This window comes from Nyctereutes procyonoides, unplaced genomic scaffold, assembly GCF_905146905.1.
Source record: "Nyctereutes procyonoides isolate TBG_1078 unplaced genomic scaffold, NYPRO_anot_genome, whole genome shotgun sequence".
Classification (NCBI taxonomy): domain Eukaryota; kingdom Metazoa; phylum Chordata; class Mammalia; order Carnivora; family Canidae; genus Nyctereutes; species Nyctereutes procyonoides.
The window spans coordinates 56,766,801-56,791,307 of record NW_026575126.1 but is presented as its reverse complement, the minus strand read 5'-3'; the positions used below and the strand labels follow the sequence as shown (position 1 = coordinate 56,791,307).

Below are 24,507 nucleotides of genomic sequence, written 5' to 3'. Positions count from 1 at the left end.
GCGTGGGGGCTCAGCGTGCTTTCGGAGCTGCCGCCACACTCCACGATGGAAGCATCTCCAGGGTCCCACAGAGACGTGATGACGCCCTGCTGGGACAGTCACCACCTTGCTGTCCCCTCCTCCTGGCACTAACACCATCAGAGAGAAGGCAAGATCTTATCATCTAAACTGACAGTAGCCATCCCTGCTCATCCAGGAACGTGCTGGTGTCTGGGAAGATGCTGCTGGTTATCTGCCCCTTCGGATGGTTTCCATTTCCTTCCCTCAGAATGCTTCCTCATAGAAAGTTCTAGCCCTCTGTGCTCAGGCCTTCTCTGCCAGCCCCCCTGCCCCCGATCCACCCACAGCAGCACCACAGTCAAGGCCCTCCCTGTTCCTCGCACCACACCTTGCGTTCAGGACCCATCCAGCCCATTCTCAATCCAGCACTCGGAGGCCACAGGGGTCATGATGGGCCCCTGACTGCCCAACCTCTCGGTCCTGCCCTGTGATTCCCCAGGAGCTCAGATGTGTTTGTACTGACTAAATCCCTGGGCTTTGGTGGCCCTGGCTCCCTGGGGACTCCATGGATGGACCCTTGTCCCCCTCTTGAGACTCCAGCTCCCAGGATCCCCGAGTCCAGTGAGCCCCACAGATGTTCGTATTTGAAGGTCTGAAGACAGACCCTCCCCTGCTTCTCTACCTGAGGTACGTTCCCACGGGCACCATGGCCACAGTGGTCTGTGACCATGTTCCAGAGCCTTCACCCTCTTCTCACAGACCCTGTTCTTCATCCCTTCATCCCAGGGCCCCAAGTGACATCTGGGACTCCGTGTAGAGTCTTGCATCACATGGGGTAGCAGCTCACCAATGGATGTTTCTAAACCAGTGGCCTCCACTTTCTAATATAGTGGTGGAGCTAAGGACAAGGAAAGGTCTAACACAGCAACACCGCTGGTTCTGATGCAATCAAAGGCAGAAAGTGGGGTGGTGTTGGGGCGCCTCCCTCTGGAAGCCACTTCTCGGGCGGTCTCTGTAGCTCCCCTTCCCCAATCTACAATGCATCCGTGTTCTGGAGGCCATTCTGCACTTCCTGCCCTGATACCCTCACAATAAATTCCTTCTGTTTCTCTGTAGAAGCTTTCTTGGGTTTGTTTCTATTACTTGCAACCCAATGGTCCCTATTTGTTGCATTCCCTAAAGGGGCTGTCCCCTTCTGCTAACTCAGGGACACAGCTGTACAGACCCCTGTGCCTCCACAGGCAAACCATCTTCTTCCCATACTCCCAGCCAACTCCACCTTGACATTAACACATGTGCTGACGAGCCATACATGGTGTGTCAGTTCTCTGTTGCTCCATGACAAATGGCCACAAAGTTGGAAACCTAAAACAACACACACTAGCTCGAGTTTCTGTGAGTCAGGAGTCCAGGCATAGCTCAGCTGGGGTCTCACAGGCTGCCGTCAAAGTGCTGGCCAGGGTTGAGGCCTCATCTGGAGGTTTGACTGACTGAGGAGGGATCCACACCTAAGCTCCCTCGAGTTGTGGTTGTAGGACCGTAAGGCCTGAGGGCCTGGCTTTGGCTGGCCATCAACACCTTCAGCTTCCAGAGGCTGCCTGCCGTTCCTTGGCATATGGGCTTCCCCAATGTGGCCACTAGTTCATCAGGCTGGCGAAGACAGTCTCCAGGACATGTCTACTGGTAACACAGTCTTACATGATGTGATATAACCACAGACTGATGACCCATCACCTCTGCCATGTTCTACTGGTTAGAAGATAGTTGGTCTGTCCACCATTGTGGGGAGGCAATTACACAGGGGCCTGAACCCCAGGAGGTGGGGGTCATGGAGGGTCACCTTAGGGTCTAAACAACACATCATAAAGCTTACCTATCACAAATGACACACGTGGGGCAATATTTGAACCAAATATTCTTTTGAAAGAAACAAAAAAAAATGTCAGCAGGGTTCTGTTTGTGCCCTCTCTACTTGGATCTGAACAGAGTATTTATGCACATCAATAAATTCTACCTGAATGACCAAAAACCCCACAAAATTCGCCTGTCATTTCATGGTAGAAACTCAACATTTGTGTTTTTACACAAGGACCCTTAGAATTGAAGTCGGGTCTTAGAAATAATTGCTATGTGTCCTCTAGGTGCCTGTTGAGGGCTTACTCTTCATGCGCTGGCCCAGACCCTGGGGAACCAACCTAGCCGCACAAGCATGGCCTTGGCTCTCAGGGCGGAACCGTGGACACAGAGCCAGGATGCAGCGAGGGAGGAGCTGTGGGGGCACCAGAGGCGGCCTGAGTGACGGGGAGGTGGAGATCAGCAGCTTGTGCAGTGAGATGAGAGCCTGCAGGAACCAGACCCAGAGGGGCCTGCAGCAGAAGACAAGGAGTGAGGCTAGGAGGTGAGGGGGAGCTAAAGCCTGAAGGGCCTCCTCTGGGGCAGAGGGGAGACAGTGAGGAAGCAGGAAGGTGACAGTCCCCATGGATTGTAACTTCGATCTGTGCGCCTAAGGGATGCCTGGGTGGCTCAGCAGTTGAGTGTCCTAGATCATGATCTAGGGTCCCGGGATCGAGTCCTACATCGGGCTCCCTGCATGGAGCCTGCTTCTTCCTCTGCCTGTGTCTCTGCCTCTCTCTGTGTGTCTCTCATGAATAAATAAATAAAATCTATTTTTTTAAAAAATCTGTCCGGCTGTGACAGCAGGAAATGAACTAGATTGGGGCAGAACTAGCAGCAGGAGACACCAAGAGAAGAGCTGATGCTGGCCGGGATTAGGGGGGAAGTGGCAGGAAGGGGGTCCAGTGGACAGATGAACACATCCTTAGGGAGGCAGGAGCAGCCTGATAGGCTGACTGACTGGGGGGGCCTCTCCCAAAGGCAAGTGCCAATCCTAAGGGCAGCCCTAGAGACCATTCACTGTCTGTGGTCAAGGGGGGCAAGCACTGAGGTTGCCCCGGTGACTGGATGAGCCATTTGGTCAACTGCATGAGCTCCAACCCCAGGGAACTGAATCCATGCAGGATTTTTTTTTAATCCATGCAGGATTAGTGGGTATTCCTTCATCCTGGCTCCTGGGCAGGGGTTGGGCAGCCAGGCCAGGGCAGGGGTGTGGCTGGGGGACATGAGCCACATGATCTCTGTGTTTGGGAGGTCGTGCATTCTTTCATTCACCAGGCACTGTGCTAGGTGTCAGTGTGAGGGACACATTCTGCCCTTATGGAATTGTCAGTCCAGTTGGAGAGATGGTTAATCATCAGTAATAAAGTGTGATACCTGTTGTGAAGGCAAAGTGTCTTAATGGGCCTGAGTGGGATGATCCCAGAAGGCTTCCTGGAGGAGGTGGTGTTTAAACAGAGACCAGAATAGGGCAGCCCTGGTGGCGCAGCGGTTTGGCGCCACCTGCAGCCTGGGGTGTGATCCTGGAGACCCGGGATTGAGTCCTGCATTGGACTCCCTGCATGGAGCCTGCTTCTCCCTCTGCCTGTGTCTCTGCCTCTCTCTGTGTGTCTATTAATAGATGAATAAAATCTTTAAAAAAAAAAAAAAAAAAACAGGGGATCCCTGGGTGGCGCAGTGGTTTGGCGCCGGTCTTTGGCCCAGAGCGCGATCCTGGAGACCCGGGATCGAATCCCACGTCGGGCTCCCGGTGCATGGAGCCTGCTTCTCCCTCTGCCTGTGTCTCTGCCTCTCTCTCTCTCTCTGTGACTGTCATAAATAAAAAAATAATAATAAAAAAATTAAAAAAAAAAAAAAAAACAGAGACCAGAATAGGAGTTGGCCCAAAGAGGAAGGAAGGATCCAGATGCCTGGGTGGCTTAGTGGTTGAGCATCTGCCTTTGGCTCAGGTCGTGATCCCAGAGTCCTGGGATCGAGTCCTGCATCAGGATCCCTGTGCAGAGCCTGCTTCTCCCTCTGCCTATGTCTCTGCCTCTCTCTGTGTGTGTCTCTCATGAATAAATAAATAAAACCTTAAAAAAAAAAAAAGAGGAAGAAGGAATCTTTAGGCAGAGGGAAGGCAGATACACTTGTAACCATACTTCTGGGGCACCCGGCTGGGCCCGGAGGCAGGAAAGCATGAAAGCCTTAACCTACAAGAGGAGAGTGATCGGAGTCCAAGCCAGAGGCCCGGCCATCAGGGGCAAGTCCCATCAGGGAATGTAGACTTCATCCCGGGAGCTTGGGGAAGTGGCTGAAGGATTCTAAGCAGAAGAGTGACCCGGTCGGGTTAGCTCTCTCTGCCTGTGGCTGGACGACAGCAGGACTGGAGGCAGGAAGGCCAGTCGGGAGGCTGCGGCGGGCCCTGGGGGAGAGACGGCCGTGGCCTGCACGTCCTGGAGACATGCACTTCTGACCCCCCAGCGGCGGCAGAGGTCCCCTAGGCTCGGGGCTCGGCCAAGGGTGGCACGGGGGAGGAGCCCAGACCCAGCAGAGCCTGCCGCCTCCCCTCCTGGCCCTCGGCCTTTGGAGCAAGACGCTGAGCCGGGGGCCAGTTACTGAGGGTCTGGGGAGTAGCCAAGTTAACAAACGGCTCCCCAGAGAGGCTGGGGTGCACCCTCACCCAGCCCATGGCTGTCCCTGGCTTCCAAGTGCAGAGCCGGGCCTCCGAGCAGGCTGGGCCCAGCTACTGAGGACATCGGTCGGAACTCCAAAGACGCGCTGAGTGACTGACCTAAGTGAAGCCAATGGCTGGGCAGCTCCAGGGGTCCGGGGGAGATCCTGGGTTCCATCTCTGCCACACCAGTCAGTGGTTCACCCGGGACCGGAATCCCTGCTCGCGGTGTGGCCCTGCAGGTGCTGGCCGGGCAGGTGCAGGCCCTGGCTCGCAGCCGGGCATGTGGCGAACGCAGCTGAGCCCAGAGCAAATCCGGGTGCTGCTACAGTGTGGAGAGTGGCTGCTCTGCAGGTCAAACCCCCACCGCCCCGTGCCCTTCCCTGGCCACTTGAGAGGACACGGCATTGTGTGGATTAAGCAGAAATGGTCTATGCCAGCACTTGGGAAATACACATAGTTCCTCGATTTTCTTTCTTTCATTCTTTTTTTTTTTTAAGATTTTATCTATTTACTCATGAGAGACACAGAGAGAGAGACAGAGACCCAAGCAGAGGGAGAAGCAGGCTCCTGTGGGGACCCTGATGTGGGATTCGATCCCAGGACCCCGGGATCACACCCTGAGCCAAAGGCAGGCACTCAACCACTGAGCCACCCAGGCGTCCCTATAGATTTTCCTAAAGCACGAGATTCTAGGGAGCCACCGCTAGTCTACTTTCCAGAGATAATACGAGGTGCAGGGGAAGGCGAGCGACAGGCTGCAGGTCCCTCCTCCCACCTTGTAGGGGAGCCCGGGAAAGTCCAAAGGCCAGCGCTCAGCTCTGGAGATGTGGCGCCCCCGCCCCGAGGTCTTGTGCATCTCCCTGCTTGTTTATCCCTCTGAATTCCACTCTCCACTCTTCACGCCGCAGGATAGACAGGAAGAGTAAATAGCCTTTTGAGAAAAGACAGCTTTGATGCTTCTTTTTTCCCTTGCCTTCTACCCTCCATTCCCTTTTAAGAAGAAAAGAGCTAAAATGTCATGTGGAAAATGGCCCATTAACTCCTCTGAAGCCTCATGGTAAACAAACAAAGCTTTATTATTGATTTTCTTTCATTACAAAAACAGGGCATGGACAAAAAAACTAGACCCCTGGGCTCCCTCCCTTCCCCCACGTTAGGCAAAGTAGCCCCAGAGAAAGATGCTGCAGCTAATGCAGATAATGAGGTTGATGTCCAGAAGGGTTTTCACGAGGGGGTTTTCTTCCAAGGAAACTATGATGGGTTCTGCCTTGCTTGGTGGCTCCTTGCCGGAGCTATCCATCCCACAGAGCCACAAGATGGCTCGCACCACTTTGGACCGCTTGGGGGTTGTGTCACCTAAAAGAACCCAAAATGAAGGTCATGAGGATGAGCCATGTCTCCCAGAGAGGGGCGCAGAGGGGCCAACCAGGTGTGTTCCGGGCACAGTGAGAAGTACTTTCCAGAAGTACTGTTTCTGCAAAGTATTCATGAATACCTTAATCGGGAAGACTAATCCTGGAAGAGTGGTACTTTCAGACTTTTCATCATTTTCAGATGAAGCAGCAGAGCCTCACTTGACTAACTTGAGTGAAGCCACGTAGCTGGTAAGCAGTGGCAGAGGTGGGTTTAGGAGCAGAGCTCTCCGCTTCCCTCCTCTGAATCACAGGAGGCCCAAGGGAGAAGGGCACTCTATTTTTTTTTTAAGATACATATTTTTTATTATTATTTATTCATTTGAGAGAGAGAAAGAGAGTACAAGTGGAAGCAGGAGCAGGGGGGAGGGTCAGAGGGAGAGGGAGAAGCAGGCTCCCCACTGAGCAGGAGCCCCATGCAGAGCTTGATCAGGACCCCAGGATTATGACCTGAGCCGAAGGCAGACTCTCAACCAACTGAGCCACCCTGGCACCCTGGGAGAAGGGCACTCTTTACTTTTTTAAAGACACTTAACGACTTAGCCACCCAGGTGCCCCGAGAAGGGCACTCTTGTGGGAAACTATTTCCCCATTCAGAACTGGGGCTGCAGGCTCCATTGCCTTTGGAGCTAGGCAGATGGTCAGGGGGAGCCACTTTGCGTATTATCTTGTCAAAATATGGACCAGGAAATATTCTCTCATTTTTCTTTTTCTTTTTTTTTAATTTTTTTTTTTTTTTTTAATGATAGTCACACACACAGAGAGAGAGAGAGAGAGAGGCAGAGACACAGGCAGAGGAAGAAGCAGGCTCCAGGCACCGGGAGCCCGACGTGGGATTCGATCCCGGGTCTCCAGGATCGCGCCCTGGGCCAAAGGCAGGCGCCAAACCGCTACGCCACCCAGGGATCCCTCTCTCATTTTTCTTAAAACACATGGCCATCTGGATCAATCCTTGAATTTCCCATGTTAGGCTGACATCGATACTTATCCACAGCACATTTGTATTCACATGTATATTTATATGTGTAAAAAGCCACGTGTGATGATAAATGACAGCCCACAGCCAGAGGGTCATGGGGCAATAGGGGTGAGTGGGGACCTTGGCTAATGGAAGGACACAGCCCAGGTCTAAAGTGCCTGCTTTCAAAGGTCGAGACAATGTTAGTCACGCAGACCTGGGAAAGATGGAAATCTGGAATTTTATGTGAAATCTCTAGAGTTTTCAATGTCAACTCACCTTTTATTAAAATGGTAGGTGGGCTAAACCACAGTGTCTGCAAGCTGCCAGTTTGAACCAGGTAACTTAGAGAATGCCAGTAGTATTCCCCAAAAATTGTGGGATTTTGTGGGGATTAAGTGCTGTGTTTTAGCAAGCTCTTAACATGTGTTTGCTGTTATTCCTCCCTGCTGAGCATCCGTGGAAACTTACTGAAGAGCCCACTTCCACTGTCTGGCCCAGACATTGGGGGTCAGGGGATGCTAGCATTCTGAGTCTGCCCATTTTCTGCCTTGTGATTTGGTAGAAAAATCTCCCCTTAAACACCTAATGCTTCCTGGGCTTCTACCATAACCAAGGAGAGGTAACTCACAGCTATGGCATTGGGATATGTTTTCTTGAACAATCTCCAGCTGGATGTTGGTGACGCTGGCTTCTGGTGTCCCATTCTGAGAGATGGTAAGAGGCAGGGGAGTTGCTGGGGGCACCTGTTCTTTCTGGACAATGGGGTCATGACGAGTGAACCAGGTCAGGCGGCTTACCTAAGGAGCAGACATAAATCAGATTAGGGTCCCCTGCTTGACTGTGTTCAGCCTCACGTGTGAGAATGCCCCCAGCCCAGCCCTGTCGCTGAATGTCCGAACAAGTTTCAACTCCCTGCACTCTTCAGAATCAATGCACATCCTCCCCGCCCCACCCACCATTCCCCTGGCTTTCTTTGGCAGCCCTAATTCTTTTTTTTTAATAAATTAATTTTTTTTTAATTTTTTTTAACTTTTATTTTTATTTATGATAGTCACAGAGAGAGAGAGAGAGAGAGGCAGAGACACAGGCAGAGGGAGAAGCAGGCTCCATGCACCGGGAGCCCGACGTGGGATTCGATCCCAGGTCTCCAGGATCGCGCCCTGGGCCAAAGGCAGGCGCCAAACCGCTGTGCCACCCAGGGATCCCAATAAATTAATTTTTTATTGGTGTTCAATTTACCAACATACAGAATAACACCCAGTGCTCATCCCGTCAAGTGTCCCCCTCAGTGCCCGTCACCCATTCACACCCACCCCCCGCCCTCCTCCCCTTCCACCACCCCTAGTTCATTTCTCAGAGTTAGGAGTCTTTATGTTCTGTCTCCCTTTCTGATATTTCCCACACGTTTCTTCTCCCGTCCCTTATATTCCCTTTCACTATTATTCATATTCCCCAAATGAATGAGAACATACACTGTTTGTCCTTCTCCGACTGACTGACTTCACTCGGCATAATACCCTCCAGTTCCATCCACGTTGAAGCAAATGGTGGGTATTTGTCGTTTCTAATGGCAGCCCTAATTCTGTTGGGACCTCACCTTCCCTCATTCGGACCCCCAGAGCTTAACCCTAGCCTGGGACTTTTGGGGGACCCCTTCCCATCAGCCACTCAGCACATGCATTTCTCTGGCCACAGAGAATGAACTGGTTCATGTGTAAGCATGTGTCAAGCTGACTCCATCGACGGGAATCAGGAACTCTGCCGGAAATACTGGGACAAATGTGTTTTCTGCTTTTGCTTGAGGAGTATGAGAAAAGATAACATCCCTGGAAACTGCCAGTGCCACGAGCGTGGTGCCTGAAAATTGAGGCAGAAATGAAGGATGGATTCGGACGGTCTTCTGTCCTGATTCAAGCTGTCCCTATAGCCCAACCCTGGGTGTCCTAGCTTTTTGAACAATCAAACCCTCTTTGTTGAGGCCAGTTTGGGTCAGTTTTGTGTCGCTTGTGGCAAAGGATCTCAGCGGTTATATAGTATCAAACACAAATGTACCATCTCCTTGGAGGGTGGCTCCGTGAACCAGCTCACGGTGGAAACAGTGATCAGTGTCACTGCAGACAGAATCATGGAGAAGTAGAGGTAGTGGATATCCTTCACCACGGAGGGGCGGTCATCCGGCTGGTCACACCGAGGCTGCACATAAACGAAGTCCAGGACCATCCGAATCAAGCCAAGGAGAAGGCCCAAGATCAGACCTGAGAAGGCACCCTGCAAACCAGAGCAAGGCCATCTTAGAGGCTTCCAGGGTTATGGGACGGCCGGCCTGCACCTCTGGAGACCTTGACAAGCCTCGACGAGGCTTCTCAAGAGCTTGCCTTCCTAGGGATACAGGCATCAGTAACTTGAAAAGGATTGGAGCTACTTACCTTTTTATCTTTCACACATAACTAATCATTTATGCAAAATTTACTCATTCCTTGTTAATTTAGCTTCCCTGTTTCATGACACCATGCATTGAAACAGAACGCCCATGGTTGCTTTCCAAAGGCCAGGTAGCCCCCTTTCCACCCCTCCATCCACAAAACTCCTCCGTAAAGCCACCCGTGTCATATGCCAACCTGGGGGGCGGCTCTCATCCAGAGCTACCTTTTCATTGGTCCGCTTCCAAAAACATCCCATGATGAAGACCACAGCCACTGGTGGCTGCAGATAGGAGCTGATGGACTGGATATAAATGAAGAGCTGGCCCCCCTGGCTGGCCTGGACCACGGGGATCCAGGCGATGGAGACCAGCACCAGCAGCAACACGAAGGCCCTGGTGCCAGGTGGAGAGAGACCCCTCATTAGTATGTCTCCCCCAGACACTGCTCTCTCTCTTTCTCAATATCTTTATTGGGGTAGAGTATACATATCACGACTCGCCCATTTTCAGTGTACATCTCTGGGCAACGCAATCAAGTTTCAGAACATCCATTACTCCAAACAAGTTCCTTCGTGCCCATTTACAATGTATTCCTTATCTGCTTCTGTTTCTACAAGTTTGCCTTTTCTAGAAATTTCATATAAATAGGATTAAACAATATGTGGCCTGTTGCAGAGGTTCATCCATGCATCATGCATTATCATGTCATTCATTCTTATTGTCAAAAAATATTCCATGTAATGGATTTACCATTACACACCACTGTTTATCCTACAGTGGTCAGCAGACACTTGAGTTGTTTCTATTTTTCCACTCTTGTAAACAAAAGGTTCTGTGAACATTTGTGTCCGACTCTTTATGTAAACGTATGTTTTTATTTCTGAGAATGCAACTGCTCGGTCATATGAGAAGTTTTATGTTTAAATTTTTTTTTTAACTACCAAACTGTTTTGAACAGTTGAACCATTTACATTCTCACCCATAGTGTTAGGAAAACTCCAATTTCTCTATCTCTTTGTCTGTCTTTTTGATTATAGCCATTCTAGTGGGCACCTCATGGTTTCTCCGTCTTCTAGAGATATGATCTCATTTCATAGATCATTCTAGATCACAAATCCTTTGTCAGCTACATGGCTTGCAAATAGCTTCTCCATATTTGTGGCTTGTCTTCTCATTTCCTTAATGATGTCTTTTGAAGTGAAAAGGTTTTAACTTTTGATGAAATCTAATGTATTTTTTTTTTCTTTTATGGCTTATGTTTGTGGTGTCAGACTTAAGAACTCTTTCCCTAACCCAAGCCTGAGACAGCCCTCAGGCCCCCAAGGTGCTTATTAGACAGTCATCCTGTCTCCTGGCTCTCTTATGTATTTTACATAAGATTTGCCTACCATCCCTTTCAGTCCCTACTGTTCCGCCACCCGTTAGACTTCGGACCTTGCAGACTTTGGAAGAGAAACTCCCCCCACCCAGTATCCAAAATCCCTTCCGCCCTTTGACCTGGCTAATTCCTATTCATGCCTCAGGTCCCACCCAGTCCAGGCTGGGAACTCCTCTAAATCCCCACATCTCCTTGCTCCTCCTCATAGCGCTCATTGGGGTTATAATTTCTTTTTAAATTCTCCTTTCTTATTAATTATCTTGTCTTTAGTTTTGTGAAGGCAGAAACTGAATCTTTGCTTTTCCCTGCTCTGCACCCAGCCACCTGGCACAAAGTAGATGCTCAGTGAACATCTCTTGAATGTGTGATTTACTCATACACAGATGATGACCCTCATCTTTGCCATCAGAGGAGGCTGAGCCTCCAGGATGGTAGGGCTTTGCCTGTGGGTGGGCCCAGCTTTCTCCTCCCTGGGTATCTAAACTTTTCACCCTCCTTCCTCAATCCCACTCAGTGCTGTCTTACCTGCCTACAATCATGAGCTCCTTTTCTGATGCTCGAGGCCGGATGTAATTCCAGAGGTCCATGGTGAAGATGGTGCTGGCACTGTTAAAGATGGAGGTGAGGGAGGACATGAGCGCCGCCACCATCACAGCCATCATGAGCCCGCGGAGCCCTGGAGGCAAAAGGAAGGTCTATGGGCCTCAGGCTTTTCCTGCTAACTGCTGCTGCCTCACTCATGACCCCCATATCCCAGGCCCATGGCGCCAATTGATCCAGCAAGTGCCACTGGAAGGAAGCAGAACTCAGAGGTGAGCCATGAGGAGGGCCTGGGGTTGGGGGGTAGGGGAGCATCGGGCAGAGCGCCCTGGATAGCCAGGGCCTGGGTTTTATTTGAGGGCTCTGGCTCTGGGGCTCAGTCCCTCAGCCCAGAGCACATTCCCTCCTGCTGTCCTCCCATCTCATCCGTCCCTCGGATCAGGCCCCAGCCAAGGTCTTCCTCCTTTCTGGGTGCTCCAGGGGCCTCCATGTAGGGGGCATTACCTGTGGGCAGGAGCTCCAGCACAAGTTTGGGATATGCGATGTCAGAGCAGCCAGAGGGGTTGCTACAGACCTTCAGGCAGGTTTCTGGATCCGCACAAGCCACTTGATCTGTGAAAGAAACGAGGCTCAGAGTGAGCAGACACAGACCCTCTAAGCCCAAGCCCAGCCAAGACACAGCTGGACACGGGCCAGAGCCAGGAGACAGGATGACTGTATATACGGTATATAGCTCTATGAAATAAAAAAGGAACCTAGAAGTTATAAACCATGACCTTCTTACTTAACCTGCCCTATCTGTAAAATTGGGACAATAACATAACTCTACTTCATACGATTATAATGGCTGAGATGCCATAGTAAGCCGATATGTAGGAAGTGATGAATACACTGAGGCTGCTATTACTATAACCCAAATAATGCTGAGCTACCTCAGGACTCCTGGGTGGCTCAGCGACTGAGCATCTGCCTTTGGCTCAGGGCATGATCCTGGGGTCCTGGGATCAAGTCCTGCATCTGGGTCCCTGCAGGGAGCCTGCTTCTCCCTCTGTCTATGTCTCTGCCTCTCTTTCTGTGTCTCTCATGAATAAATAAATAAGATCTCAAAAAAAAAAAAAAAAAAGCTGAGATACCTAGTAGCCATTCTACACAGTATCCTGCAACAGGCTGCATCCCCAGACTCCTCCAAAAGGGGACACAAGCAATTCACATCTTGCCTGCAGTTCCTTGGAGGTGCACAGAACGCCATCACCCGACACAGGGCAAATACTTTCTAAATCCCTCTTCTCCCCATCTCCTCAATAGCTGTTCTCATTTTAGGCTCCTAACAACCCAACTGTGCTGGGTGAATTTCTCTCTCTTCCTCTTCCTGCATTTCTGTGTCTCCTGCTCTCCTAAACAGCATTCTGATTTTCTAGTGTAAATCCACCTAGCCTTCCTGGCCTCCGTAGTTATTCATCTCTTCCTAGTATGACGATGAACACATCCCAAGCACACAAGCTTAGGCCTCTTGCTTGGAGGACAGAGAGTATGGCACAGAGTAGGTGCCCAACAAATTCCTATGGGGCAGAGGCTAGCTATTACAGTGCTCCTGTGTGAGGAAAGAGGACATTACAACAGTTTCACAGATGAAGAATCGGGGTGAGGGACCTGATTACAAACCCCTAACAAGGTCATATTAGGGGCAGAGTTGAAACTCAGGTCTCCTGACTCCCAATTCATTTTTTCAGAGAAGATAGACCAAGATAGTGTATGCTTTTCTATCTTTAATAAGTCTGGCAGTAACCCATCCAGGGCTTAATCCTGACCACTGGGACCTTCAGAACTCTGTATCACCTCGGTGGTTTGGCACCTGTGTCTGCATAATACCTTTCTTGTCACCTTCTGACTTTCTCAGCTCCTGGGATCTGAGCTAACTGATGCTCCTCACCAACTCCCCAGTGCCTACCCAACACCACTCATCCCAACTGGGCCACTTATTACCTCTCAAGTGGATCAAAGTGTAACTCTCATGAACTCCTCCTGAGCCCCCTCTGCTCAATCCCAAGTCTTCAGTCCTAGCTCCTCATTCTGAAGAGTGATAGGCTGTCAGCCCATTCAGAACCTTAGAATACAAGCGAACATGGAGCCATTCACCACTTATGCCAATTTCCTGCCTGGTTCCAGTGCAAATCAACGTCATGATGACCATTTACCAGAGACCTCAAATGTAGATGTTTGACAGCATCTCCAGATGAGGTTGTATGCTAAGCCTCTATATTTTTACCTGCATTAAAACTGCTAATTTAATAAGTGTAACCACTTAAAGGACATCACAATTTTAAAATGCAATATTGTTGTATCTTCATTTTCTTTTTAAGGTAACATAAGACCCAAGAAATGGAGATAGCCCTGGGCCCTTTCATCCACTGGGAAGTCCAAGGGCAAACTGATCTTCATAAAATTTCTCCACACATTGTCATGTATTTTCAAGGCTGAGACTCTACACCCACTAACAGCCACCCATGGGTGCTATGGCCACAATAATAATACAATCACTGTGGAATAGAAGTAGATGCCCCCAAAGCTCTGGTTCAAGCCTCAAACAAAATTAAGACTGTAGTCCAAAAGTGATACTTGATAAGAAGAAACAATCTTGAGAAAAATACTTTTTTTGACAAGTCAAAGCTCTTGGCTTTTTTTTTTTTTTTTTTTTTTTTACTCTTTTGAAAAGTCTTTTAAAAAGATAAGGAAACAGTTTCATTCTCATGCCCAGAACATTGTAAGGAGCCGCTTAGGTCGGGCAAAGGTCTTGTTCACATCCATATCATACAGGCTTTGCCTCTTTTTGTCCAAAAGCACCCCTTCCCTCAAGATTTATTTACTTTATTTTTTTAGAGATTTTATTTATTTATTCATGAGAGACAGAGAGAGAGAGGGAGAGAGAGAGAGAGAGAGAGGCAGAGACACAGGCAGAGGGAGAAACAGGCTCCATGCAGGAAGCCTGATGCAGGACTAGATCCTGGGACTCCAGGATCACACCCTGGGCCAAAGGCAGGCACTAAACCACTGAGTCACCCATGGATCCCATGATTTATTTACTTTAGATAAAGAGAAAACTTGATCTCAGGACCCCAAGACCATTACCTAAACTGAAACCAAGAATCAGTCACCCAACCTACTGAGCCACCCTGACACCCCCAAAAGCTCCTCTCTTCAAGGTTCACTGAGAAGGAGCAAGGCTCTCCCTGGGATACTTAATTAACTACACAATTTAACCTTTGGTTGTTAACCTTAGGTTATTTAACCTTCTAGACCTGCACCTTTCAACCATGAAACATGACAGTTTACAAAGCATGTTTGTGGCAGTTGTCCTTGTCTGTTCAGCTTAAAGAATATATTCATTGAGGGTGCCTAATAAGAATATATTCATTAGTCAGTTAAGTATGTGACTCCTGATGTCAGCTCAGGTCTTGATCTCAAGGTTGTGAGTTCAAGCACCTCACTGGGCTCCATGCTGGGCAAGGAGCTTATTTCAAAAAAAAAAGAACAGGGATCCCTGGGTGGCTCAGCGGTTTAGCGCCTGCCTTTGGCCCAGGGCGCGATCCTGGGGACCCGGGATCGAATCCCACATCGGGCTCCCGGTGCATGGAACCTGTTTCACCCTCTGCCTATGTCTCTGCCTCTCTCTCTCACTGTGTGCCTATCATAAATAAATTTAAAAAAATTAAAAAAAAAAACAAAAAAAAAGAACACATTCATCTTAAGGATATTAGTTGGCTCAGCTAAGCTACAACAGAAACCAACAGTCTTATGAATCACCATTTGGTAACAGTCATCCACGTGTCTTGGGTTAATTAATCAACCATTTCATGTATGGTGTGGGTTCTCTTATCAGACCCTCTGATGCTTGGCATAAAGGGGCCTCTGGCAAGCTCAGATCCAAACACCACTAAATCTCCTACTTCCAAATGCTAACATTCACTGAAGTATCACTATGACACATAAAGACTATACATATATACCTTCCACTGTATTCTTCATAACTCCATTGGTAAGGCGTGGTTATTACACCTATTTTAAAAATAAGTAAATCGAGGCCCAGAAAGGTGACGAGGCTTCCCCAAATCATACAGCTAATAAATATTATGAATAGGTCTCATATCCTTCATGTATTCCAGAGCTCAAGTGGGAAAAATTTGCTTTGTGAATGGATACACTTCTTGACTTGTGTTTTATTGTTTTTAAGGGTGGTTTTTCCTGTCTCTTAATTTCCACTATGGTTCCTTTCAAAGTATGTGCCGTTTCTCAGATGGATTAGTGGAAGAAGGTGTTGCCCAGTCTCATTATAGCTCAGGACTGGAGCATCCTTTTGAATGGTCTCTGGACCCAAATGAAGACTCAGTGGGGTAGCTGGCAGAGCAGAGATGGAGGGAAACATGGAAACAGGAAGGAAGAGTGGCTTAGCCTAGAGCCTGGCTTTTTAGGCAAGAGTTTCTCAATCTCCTGGGGAATTTATTAAAAACAGATTGCTGGGCAGCTCCAGTGGTGCAGTGATTTAGTGCCACCTGCAGCCTGGGGTGTGATCCTGGAGACCTGGGATCGAGTCCCACATCAGGCTCCCTGCGTGGAGCCTGCTTCTCCCTCTGCCTGTGTCTCTGCCTCTCTCTCTGTGTGTCTCTATGAATAAATAAATAAAATCTTTAAAAAAAAAAAACAGATTGCTGGGCCCCAACCTCAAGAGATTCTGATTCAGTAGGTCTTGGACGGAACCCAAAAGTTTACGTTTCTAACAAGTTCCAAGGTGATATCAGTGCTGCTGGACTGGGGACCACACTTTGAGAAGCACTTGTCCAGGCCTTCAAACACACCATGCCCACCTTACCCTCTCCACCCTACCTCGCTCTCAAATTCCTTTCACTTATTGTTAGTTCCATATGCTAGAGTGTTCTAATTTATATCTTATCTTGCTTTTTCATGAGTACCAGACTCATTCATTACATTACGAAGTCCTTAGGGACATAGAACATGGCATTATGTTTCACTTAATCATGATTGCTGATTGGCTACCTGTTAAGAATGATGGTCAAGGTCTCGCGATTGATCTTCCAGACATTGATCCAAAGCTTAACATGTAATTTGCTAAGAGAGACAATAGCATTATTAAGGGGTGGGGTTTGGAGGCCGATGCACCTGGGTTCTATCCCAGCTCACCCAGCACTAGCCAGGTTAACTTCTGGCAAGCCACTTAACCTAGGAAGGGTCTAGATTGCTCTTCCTTAACCCCCATATCCAATCCATTTTGTTGAATGCACTTCAAGATATATTTTGAAACCATCCAGGGTACTTGGGTGGCTCAGTCGGTTAAGCATCCGACTCTTGATTTCAGCTTAGGTCCTGATCTCCGGGTCATGAGATCACATCAGGCTCTGTGCTGGGTATGGAGCTTACTTAAGAGGCTGTCTGTCTGCCTCCCTCCCTCCTTCTGTCCCTACTGCTCCTCCAAAAAAAAAAAAAAAAAAACCCACCCATATGAACCAAATGTTGCCTCTTCTCCTCACAGAGGCCACCCCTGGAAACCTTATCAGAAGAAGCCCCACCCAGCATCCCTGTGACATCTCCCTGTGCCTTTTACTCACAGCTCTCAACACAATCAATGGATATCTCATTTACTTATTTCCTTATCTTTGTGTGTCTCCTCCACCACCAGAATGTGAGCCCCACAATGGCAGGGATACTTTTTGTCTTGTTCATTTATGAATCCCTAAGTTTTCCTAGAATAAAGCCTAGCAGATCACTGACTCTCAGAATGTTTGATGGACACATGGAAGAATAAATGAGTGGATGAGCTTCAATATCTTCATCTGTAGGGGATCCCTGGGTGGCGCAGCGGTTTGGCGCCTGCCTTTGGCTCAGGGCGCAATCCTGGGGACCCGGGATCGAATCCCATATCAGGCTCCCGGTGCATGGAGCCTGCTTCTCCCTCTGCCTGTGTCTCTGCCTCTCTCTCTCTCTCTCTCTCTCTCTGTGACTATCATAAATAAATAAATTTAAAAAAATATCTTCATCTGTAAATGAAAAGAGCCCTAACAGTATCAACTTCATAAGGTTGTTTTGAGGAATAAATGAGATAATATATAAAATGAGAGTAAGCCCTTCTATGGTGCTTACCTTGTGCTGACTGCTTTAAGCCTTATGAAAGATTATCTCATTTTATGAGTGAGGGAACAGAGGCAAGTGATTTTCCAAGGTCATACAGCTAGGAAGCAGCAGAACCAGGATTCTAGCAGCAACATCCAAATCAGAGTCCATATTCAGAACCACCACATGATGAATGTAGGTTGTTTAAAGCTGTGTTCTTTGTTCATATGTCAAGCCTTACCCAAAAGCTGTGTATTTTCCATCAAGTCACCACAAATCCCAAATCCCAGTTCTTACTCTGATATGGGTTTTTCCAAGCCTTGTGTGCCTTCCCTGGAACCAGGACCAGTGACTCTGGGTTCTTCATGCCCTCTGGGCTGGAGGAGTGAGAAACCCAAGATCTTGCACCACGGACAGGTCTCCCACTCTCCTTCTCCAATTCTTTGCTCCTAATGCTTATTGTCCTAAATTATTGTGACAAAAACTTCTGGACCATCCTCCTCTTTCTTTACCGATGCAAAACATTGTATAAGATAAAGCACAGGGGAGGGAGCACTCTACCTTTGAGTTAATAACAGCCTTGGTGGGTATGAAAGGAAAAGCTCACAGATGTGGAAAATGCAAAGCTTTCTTCCATACAGATCAGCAGTTCCTGACATCACAGTGACTCCCAATAACACCCTCCTCCCAATCCTGTTTATCCACACAGTGAAAACCTCATCGCCTTACCACACTAAAAATAATTCTAAGACAAATATTCTAGTGGCTTTGACATCCCTGATTTTTGTTATGTACCCCCAAAGGGGTTCTGTTGAACCAAAATAACCAAACCACTGAGATGAAATACTAAAAGCACAAGAATAACTCTCACATTATGCTTTAGAAAACTGACATCTGGAACCACAAGATCTTAACCTATAATTTGTGGTTTCAAAAAAATACAGTTAAAAAAATACAGTTGAGGCAAGACCCCAGATGGGTCTCCCTGCTACTGGCCTGCGACATCTACTAGACATGCCTGCTGAACCCCTGTGGGGAAACAGTATACAGTCTGATGTCTGAATAGAGATGCCTCAACATCCCCCTGCAGGGACCTCAGTCCCAATCCCTGATGACAATCATATGTTTAGAACACTTCATGGGGTCTGAGATTCAAAGACCGATGACCTTTTATCCCCACTGTCTCCTCACCTGGGAAGAGGACACGACTGACCATTCCAGGAAACACCATAATGAAAAGGGGCAGCACTTTCAGGTAGGCAGCCATCAGAGAGCCTCCTTTGGCATGGGACATGTTCTTGGCAGCCAGAGACCGCTGAACGATCACCTAGAAGACAGTAGGGTGGTTGTAAGTTGAAGTGATTCTCCCTAAAAGCAAACTAAGTGTGCAGAGCTGCTTTGAAGACATCGTGGACTTAGAACCTTGGTTTGTTTGGCTTCTCTTTGAGGAAACATTGGTTTCCTATTCCCAATCTCTGTGGACCACTTGAGGAAGCCGAGAACCCCATTCCATTCCTTCCTCTTTGTCTTGGAATTGGACCCGACCAATTAGGTTTCTCCATTTCTCTGGCTACCATGATTGGTTAAGTATGAATCCAAGGCAGGCCAATTACAACTTTCCTAGCAGAGGCCTTCATTAGAATTACCATTTATGAAGGTAGCTTAGACTGCCGGCTGCATCTCTGCCATCATACTGCAGAAGATCCCTTAAAATTGAAGTCATCTCAGGGTGCCTAGGTGGCTCAGTCAGCTAAACATCTCCCTTCAGCTCAGGTCATGGTAGAGCCCAACATCAGGCTCCCTGCTCAGCGGGGAGGCTGCTTCCCCTTCCCCCCCACCCCGCCCACTCCTGCTCATGCTCTGTCTCAAATAAATAAAATCTTAAAAAAAAAAAAGTATCAGATCAAAAAAAAAAAAAAAAAACATATCTACTCAAAAGGAACAACTTCTTCCAGAGTTTTTTCTGAATAGGAGACTGGTCCCCAAAATCCTCCTCCAGCCTTCAGATTGAATCTACATGAGCCCAGAACTTTCTCTCCTATTTCCTTAGGTTTTGGGTCTTGAAGCATCTGGAGAAGTTACAGAGGCCTTGGTGAGTTACCAGAGCCTTTACAAGCTGGTTCAGTGACCTATGGACAAAGGGAGTGAAACGCCACATCATTACCACTGCAACACTGTGACGAGAAGGACAAAGTTGGGATTCTTCCCCCTTTTTTTTTTTTTAATAGCAGACAGTAATGGGATAGTCTTCCTAGAGTGTCCTGCTCCTTTTTTTGAAACCCATACCTTGTCCACAGGGCTACACTATCATCTTGGGCACAGCTGCCTAATCCAGGGCTAGGCACCTGACCCATGCTAGACCCTTATGCAGGATTCTTGGACTGGGACTTAGGGACTTGTCACCTTTCCTGTTGGTCTGCAGAGGAGGCAATGAAGTCCTAGATGAGAAAGATGGATGATGGAGAGGGAAACCAGAATATGTTCCAGCAGTTTCTGAAATCTTGTTTGACTTCCTACTGTTTGTATTCCACAAGCTAATACATCCTCCACCCCTTCCCTGAGGTAGTTTTTTTTCCAGATTTTATTTTCTTATTTGAGAGAGAAAGCATGAGCAGGGAGGAGGGGGAGAGAGAGAGGGAGAAGCAGGCTCCCCACTGAGCAGGAAGCCCGATGCAGGGCTCTACCCCAGGACCCTAAGCAGAAGGCAGATGCATAACGACTGAGTCCTCCAGGTGCCCCTCCCTGAGGTGGTTTAAGTTTGATTTTTTTTTTTTTGTCACTTGCAACCAAGTGTATCCTGACAGGCACAAATTACATTTGTTTAGATGCCATAAATGAAAGACTCTAAAATGTAGGATTGGTTTATGTGAGGAAAGGGTAGGGGCCATGGAGGCCCTCATCCAGAGCTGGGAAGTTAGTGGTCCTTGTTTAGAAGTTGGTTTAACAAAAAAAGAAATTGGTTTAACTGGGGCACCTGGGTGGCTCAGTCAGTTGAGCCTCCAACTCTTGGTTTCAATTCAGGTTGTGATCTCAGGGTCGTGAGATTGAACCCTGAGTCACACTCCATGCTCAGTGTGGAGTCTGCTTAGAATTTCTCTCTTCCTCTCCCTTTGCCCCTCCCCACCCCATGCTCATTCTCTCTCTCTTTCCCTCTCTCTCTTAAATAAGTAAATAAATCTTTTTTTTTTAAGTGTATAGAGGGGGCACCTGGGTGGATCAGTCAGTTAAGCATCTGCCTTCGGCTCGGGGTGTGATCCCCAGGTCCCGAGATTGAGTCCCACATTGGGCTCCCTACAGTGAGCCTGCTTCTCCCTTTGCCTGTGTCTCTGCCTCTCTCTGTGTCTCTCATTAATAAATTAAAATCTTTTTTAAAAAAAGAAAATGAATTATTTCGTGTCGGATGAATTAATTATTGCTGGCTATGACACAGCATCAGTAAATGTTTAAGTGCCTTTAGGATTGTCCACTGTTACTTATCTTTTTAGTCTGTGAATCAGGAATGTTGCTTTGCCCTTCTCCTGTTCTTTTTTTTTTAATTTTTATTTATTTATGATAGTCACACACACACACAGAGAAGAGAGAGAGAGGCAGAAACATAGGCAGAGGGAGAAGCAGGCTCCATGCACCGGGAACCCGATGTGGGATTTGATCCCGGGTCTCCAGGATCAAGCCCTGGGCCAAAGGCAGGCATTAAACCGCTGCGCCACCCAGGGATCCCGCCTTCTCCTGTTCTAAAATAAGCCTAGGAGGTCTGGGGTGGCTCAGTCGGTTGAACCTCCCAACTCTTGATTTTGGTTCAGGCCATGATCTCAGGGTCGTAAGATCAAGCCCTGCGTTAGGCTCCAAGCTCAGTGAAAGTTTGCTTGAGATTCTCTCCCTCTCCCCCTCACGCTGCACACACATGCACTCTCTCTCTCATGAATAAATAAAATCTTAAAATTAGCTTAGGTATAGGACTAGCAAAGCTGTGCATTCCCTAAGGCAACACCAGCACAGTGAACCCGCAGAGTCTCAAGATTCTATAGAACCCAGGTCAGTGGCTACACCATGTGGTCAAGACCAAAGTCTTGACCAAAGACTACCACGTGGTCAAGAAGGGCTTGGATTTCTAGGCCTTCTTGCCCTGCCCAACATTTGGAAGGAGACTGAGTCTTCTGTGGCTAAGTCCCCAGGCTCCTGAACAATGTGGGGTAGGTTGGAGGTGGCTTTCAAGGGATGCAACGTTGGAATCCCAGCTAAGAAGGACTTGAGGGATCTCAAGGAAATATTTGTGCAAATTCTTAAGTGTCAGCTGATGGTGAGCTGCATCAAGAACAGTAACATAAACCATAGCAAAATGTAAATGTTTTTTTTTAAATGTAAATGTTTTTAATGTTTATTAACCATCCCTGGGACAAAAAGACTATGGTCAAATTCCTCATGCCTCCCTTTTCTGTAACCATTAGTAACTGCACTGTTAGTAAGGAAATAAGGAAACAAAATGTTAGCATGCCCCACCTATGAAATTTAAAGTCCATACTGTTAGCCTTGATCTGTACTGTGTCCCAAAGCCTCTTCTTCCTGAGATTTGCCAAGGGAGAGAAGATTTGCCAAGGACAGTCTCCCAAAGGGGTGGTACATGTGTATTGTGCTCACCCCTGCCAGAGTGCAGAGGAGTTCTGGCCCAGGGTGCGGACCTGGGCTCTGTTCTCAGCAGTGTCACCTGCATAAATGCCCTTGTCCCACTCCATGATCGTTGCTTGAGTTAAACTTCAATAAGTCCTGACTCTGCACTACAGCCTCCAAAATGGTACCTAGATCTCTGATCCTCAACAGGAAATGCATTTCAACTGGTGATATATTTCCTGGGTTTGAAACCTACCCGGGCATAAACAGGTGCGCCACAAAACAACTCCTTGGCACATGTACACGGTCTCCCTGCCCACGAGTATCCACTTTTCTTAGTCTTACTACATCCACCTGGAGCTCCTTTATACATACATGAGAAATGCAAATATAGATTCTATCTCCCCTCCCCTTAACACCAAAAGGGTTTCTTATAAATGCTGTCCTGCCTCTGTGGTTCTCATTTTTTTTTTTTCACATCAGTTACATATATGCTGTAAGGCCTTTGCTCTGGCTGTTCCCGTGGCAAACTGTTCCCCAACTTTCGCAGGGAGCTCTGCTCTTCTTCGAAGCCTGTGCTTCTAAGGGTCACTTCTCAGTCCTGCCTCCCCTTAATACCCTATTTTACTAACTTATCTTTCAAAACATATGTGTATATATATATAATCTCTACCCCCAACGTGGAGCTTGAACTCACAATCCCAAGATCAAGAGTCGCCTGTTCCATAGACTGAGACTGAGCCAGCCAGGCACCCTGCCACCTAATTTTAAACTGTACTCCTATATTCTCAGCTCCTCTTTCCTACCCTGCTTTTTTTTTTTAAATGGTATTTGTCACCTTGAAATATTCCATATAATTCACTTATTCATTGTCTATCTACTCCCCACTGGAAGAAGGTGAGCTCCAGGAGAGATGCAAGCCCAGTCTGATTTGTTTACTCGTGATCTCCAAGTGCCTGGTACACAGAGGATTCACAGAGTATGTGTTGATCATATGATACACTATAGCAATTTTAACTTCTTTTTTTTAAAAAAAATCTTATTTATTTATTTATTCATTCATTCATTCATTTGAGAGAGGGAGCATGAGCAGGGTAGGAGGTGAGGAGACACAGAGGGAGAGAGAGAAGCAGACTCCCCCCTGAGCAGAAAGCCTGACATCCAGCCCCACATGGGGCTCCCTGCTCAACAGGGACAGAGAGTCTGCTTCTCCCTCTGCCCTTCCCATTGCTTGTGCGTGCATGTATGCACGCACTGTCTCTCTCAAATAAACGGAATCTTAAAAAATAAATAACATTTATTTGACATTAGGAAGATGTATTAAGAGTTCCCCTTTGCAGTGGCTCAGTTGGTTAAGTGATCTACTCTTGAGTTTGGCTCACGTCATGATCTCAGGGTTCTGAGATCAAGCCCCGGGGTCGGACTCCTCCCTCAGCAAATAATCTGCTTGAGATTCTCTCACTCTGCCCTTCCCCAGCTCTCTCTTTCTTTCTCTGTCTCTCAAAATAAATAAATAAAATTTTAAAAACAAATAAAAGAGAGTTCCCCTTTGCAAATATCAGCAGCTCTGGATTTTTCCATTACATGAGCGAGCTCAAGAAGTCAAATAATGTACAGCAGTAGAGAGGAAAGAGCAGTCGAGCTTGAGGGCGAGGGAGAGGAGAATGCAAACAAGAGAAGAGACAGAGTGAAAAAACCCCAGTCCCCAGCCCCCCAGGGAAAGAAGCGTCCTGGGGGATCCCTGGGAGGCTCAGTGGTTGAATGTCTGCCTGCAGCCCAGGGCATGACCCTGGGGTCCTGGGATCAAGTCCCGCATCGGCTCCGCTCCCTGCATGGAGCCTGCTTCTCCCTCTGCCTCTGTCTCTGCCTCTCCCTCTCTCTCTCCCTCTGTGTCTCTCATGAATAAATAAATAAAATTAAAAACTAAAAAAAAAAGGACAGAAGCATCCTGGAGGGCACACACTCATCAGCTGCCCTGTACCTGATCCGTGCACCAGTACCAGAGGGATGGGATAGACATTCCAAATATGATCCCGGGCCATGGGAGATCAGATGTCAGGGGGTCTCGGAAAATATGGAAGGCGTCCTCTCGGGGCAGCCCGCAGCTGCTGTTCTCACTCCGGTTGCTAGCCAGGGCCAAGAAATACTTCTCCTTCAGGCCTTCCATCCCGCCAATTGCAGCAAAGCCTGGAATTCAGAGGAAGCCCAAATTTGCCAGAGACTCAGAACAATCCACAGCGAGTGGTAAGGGGATGGCTGGGTGGGTGGCATCCTATTGAGAGCAGAGCTAACAAAGAAAGTTAGTCACCTTCGAGGCTCTTCGCCTTGTTTTGATGCCTTTGGCAGTGGTCATGTATTGCTTCTCAGAATACTAATAACCAATGCATCATACAAAATGCATAGGATTATAAAGGAAACCAGATATGTTGAAGGCAATCAACAAAACATCAAAACTGTGACTTAGTATGCACAGTTTTGCAGTTAATAATGCAGTTATTTGCTCCATCAAACAGTAAGACC

The 24,507-nt window shown here is 47.8% G+C and overlaps 1 protein-coding gene across 1 annotated transcript in view; it reads right to left on the bottom strand.

Moving 5' to 3' along the window:
• Positions 1-5,651: 5,651 nt before the first annotated feature.
• Positions 5,652-24,507, bottom strand: part of SLC5A11 (solute carrier family 5 member 11) — a 44,871-nt gene continuing 26,015 nt past the window's right edge. Inside the window, exons 9-16 of the mRNA XM_055340565.1 lie at positions 23,969-24,174; positions 18,574-18,709; positions 11,767-11,874; positions 11,248-11,398; positions 9,569-9,737; positions 8,975-9,190; positions 7,551-7,719; positions 5,652-5,905 (exon numbers count right to left, since the gene is read on the bottom strand). Coding sequence (XP_055196540.1) covers positions 5,703-5,905; positions 7,551-7,719; positions 8,975-9,190; positions 9,569-9,737; positions 11,248-11,398; positions 11,767-11,874; positions 18,574-18,709; positions 23,969-24,174 — 1,358 coding nt within the window. The 3' untranslated portion in view covers positions 5,652-5,702. The remainder of the gene's footprint in view (positions 5,906-7,550; positions 7,720-8,974; positions 9,191-9,568; positions 9,738-11,247; positions 11,399-11,766; positions 11,875-18,573; positions 18,710-23,968; positions 24,175-24,507) is intronic.